At 46.2% G+C, this 1,647-nt stretch overlaps 1 protein-coding gene across 1 annotated transcript; it reads right to left on the bottom strand.

Moving 5' to 3' along the window:
* Positions 1–296: 296 nt before the first annotated feature.
* LOC141665725 (uncharacterized) lies at positions 297–1,057 on the bottom strand. The gene is made up of 2 exons (XM_074471708.1): positions 930–1,057; positions 297–848 (listed from the first exon to the last, which is right to left on the bottom strand). Exons 1-2 carry the CDS (start codon positions 951–953, stop codon positions 297–299), a joined length of 576 nt encoding a protein of 191 aa, XP_074327809.1. The 5' UTR covers positions 954–1,057.
* Between the last annotated feature and the right edge of the window lie 590 nt (positions 1,058–1,647).

The raw sequence follows: 1,647 nt of genomic DNA, 5'->3' as shown, positions 1-1,647 counted from the left end.
CACTCGTCAGGATGGCGAGTAGGTTGAAAAGCACCTTGAAGCTTTGCTTCCTTAGGATTTATATGTTTTAGTTTTATTACGAAGTTTATTAAGACTTGTGTAAGGGACGAATCCCAGACAATTTTATGAAATTCATGAGTTCTTCAAAGTATGTTTGTGGCTTAACAAATAAAAATCAAATGCATGGATGCAAGCATAAAAGGTGATAAATGAAATAGATCTGATAGATGTTACAAAAGTTTGATAAATAAAATCTCGAAAATAAAAAAAATAAGCCACGTAGGGCTGAAAAAGCTCTAAGGAGCTGAAGTACCCTCGGCATCCATATCATCGTCCTCTCCACTCTCGCTGGATGTCTCTGTCGTCTCGGAGGAGGAGGAAGAGCTGTCGTCCTCAGCAGGTCTGGAAGAAGACTCGGGAGGAGGAAGGAGTGGATCCTGAGGAACATGGTCCGAGACAACTACTCGGGTACGAAACCTCTGTAGCAAAGCCTCGTCATCAGGGCAGATGTAGTCCGCCGGGTTAATATCAGGACAAGCCTCGTTCACGGTCCCAAGGGCCGTGTCCCAACCAGTCCTAAAAAACTCGGGAAAGACTGAATCATCCCTAATCCTCATGGATTGGGCAAACTCCTCCGAGTCCAGATAGTTGTCTATAGCTTTATCCTTCTCCGCCCGAAGTACCACCAGCTCGGCGTTAGACTCTCCGAGTTCTTCCTCCTTGCGCTTGAGCTTCTTCTCCAGGGTAGCATACTTCTTCTGTTGCCTCCTGAGGGCATTATCGGCCTTATCAGAAGCCCGCTTCCATGATTCGGCTTGCCTCACAGCGCCTTGAAAATAGGCGTTAGACTGAAACAAAGCAATTAACAAAGTATAAGGCAAGAAAATGCTACAAGAACGAAAAATAAGTTCAAAAAAGAGAAGGCATACCGAAGCCAGAGACTGAGCTCCCATGAGCTTGATCCTCTCAAGATCAGGGGTGGCCACCACATCAGTAAAATCCTTGGGGGTCACGCTATGGTAAGACCAATCCCAAGCATGTTTTGTGGAACCAACTACGGTGTCCCCTCGGCGGAATCCCCTGAGAGGCTGAAAGGCGCCTGTGGCAGCAGCAGTAGGGGCAGCAGCAGTGATAGGAGTACCATGGCCTCCAGCTCCTTCAGTTGAGGCCTCCCCTATAGGCTCTTTGTGCTTCTTCAAAAAGATAGGCTCCGTGGCCTTTCCCCGGGTGTCTAGGCCTGCGAGCCGAGCTTTCTTCATCCTAGCTGTTTCCTCAACCAAAGGAACATTGTCCTCGTTAATCTCCTTAGCAGCTGAAACAAAGCAAAGGACAAAATAAGTGAAGTTAATAATGCATGAAATGAAGTAAAATTGAGAAGGGAAGAAAAATACCCTGTTGAGAAACAGAGGATAGTCCCACATGAATCAGGGAAAACTCCTCTAAGAGAGTCCAGCTGGTGGTCGTGCCATCATCCTGAGTAAGCCCATTATAAATAATAGTTTCTTCAGGAGTTAAGTGAATGGATTTGAGGCTACCATCACTGACCTTCCCAAAGGAAGATCGAAAAAGTGTGCCCCAGTCACCATTCTCCCAACGTAACCCGACGAAACTATTCCTCCAATTTTGATTATTATCAGGAATAGAGGC

Source organism: Apium graveolens, chromosome 6 (genome assembly GCF_009905375.1).
Source record: "Apium graveolens cultivar Ventura chromosome 6, ASM990537v1, whole genome shotgun sequence".
In the NCBI taxonomy this organism is placed as follows: Eukaryota; Viridiplantae; Streptophyta; class Magnoliopsida; order Apiales; family Apiaceae; genus Apium; species Apium graveolens.
The sequence above is the reverse complement of the archived record's forward strand: the minus strand, read 5'-3'. Positions and strand labels throughout refer to the sequence as shown.

Excerpts from the sequence above, each read along its gene's own strand:
- LOC141665725 (XM_074471708.1), bottom strand. The coding sequence starts at position 953 with ATGGGAGCTCAGTCTCTGGCTTCG. Across the intron at positions 849-929 it reads GAGCTCAGTCTCTGGCTTCG|TCTAACGCCTATTTTCAAGG; the intron begins GTATGCCTTCTC and ends GCTTTGTTTCAG.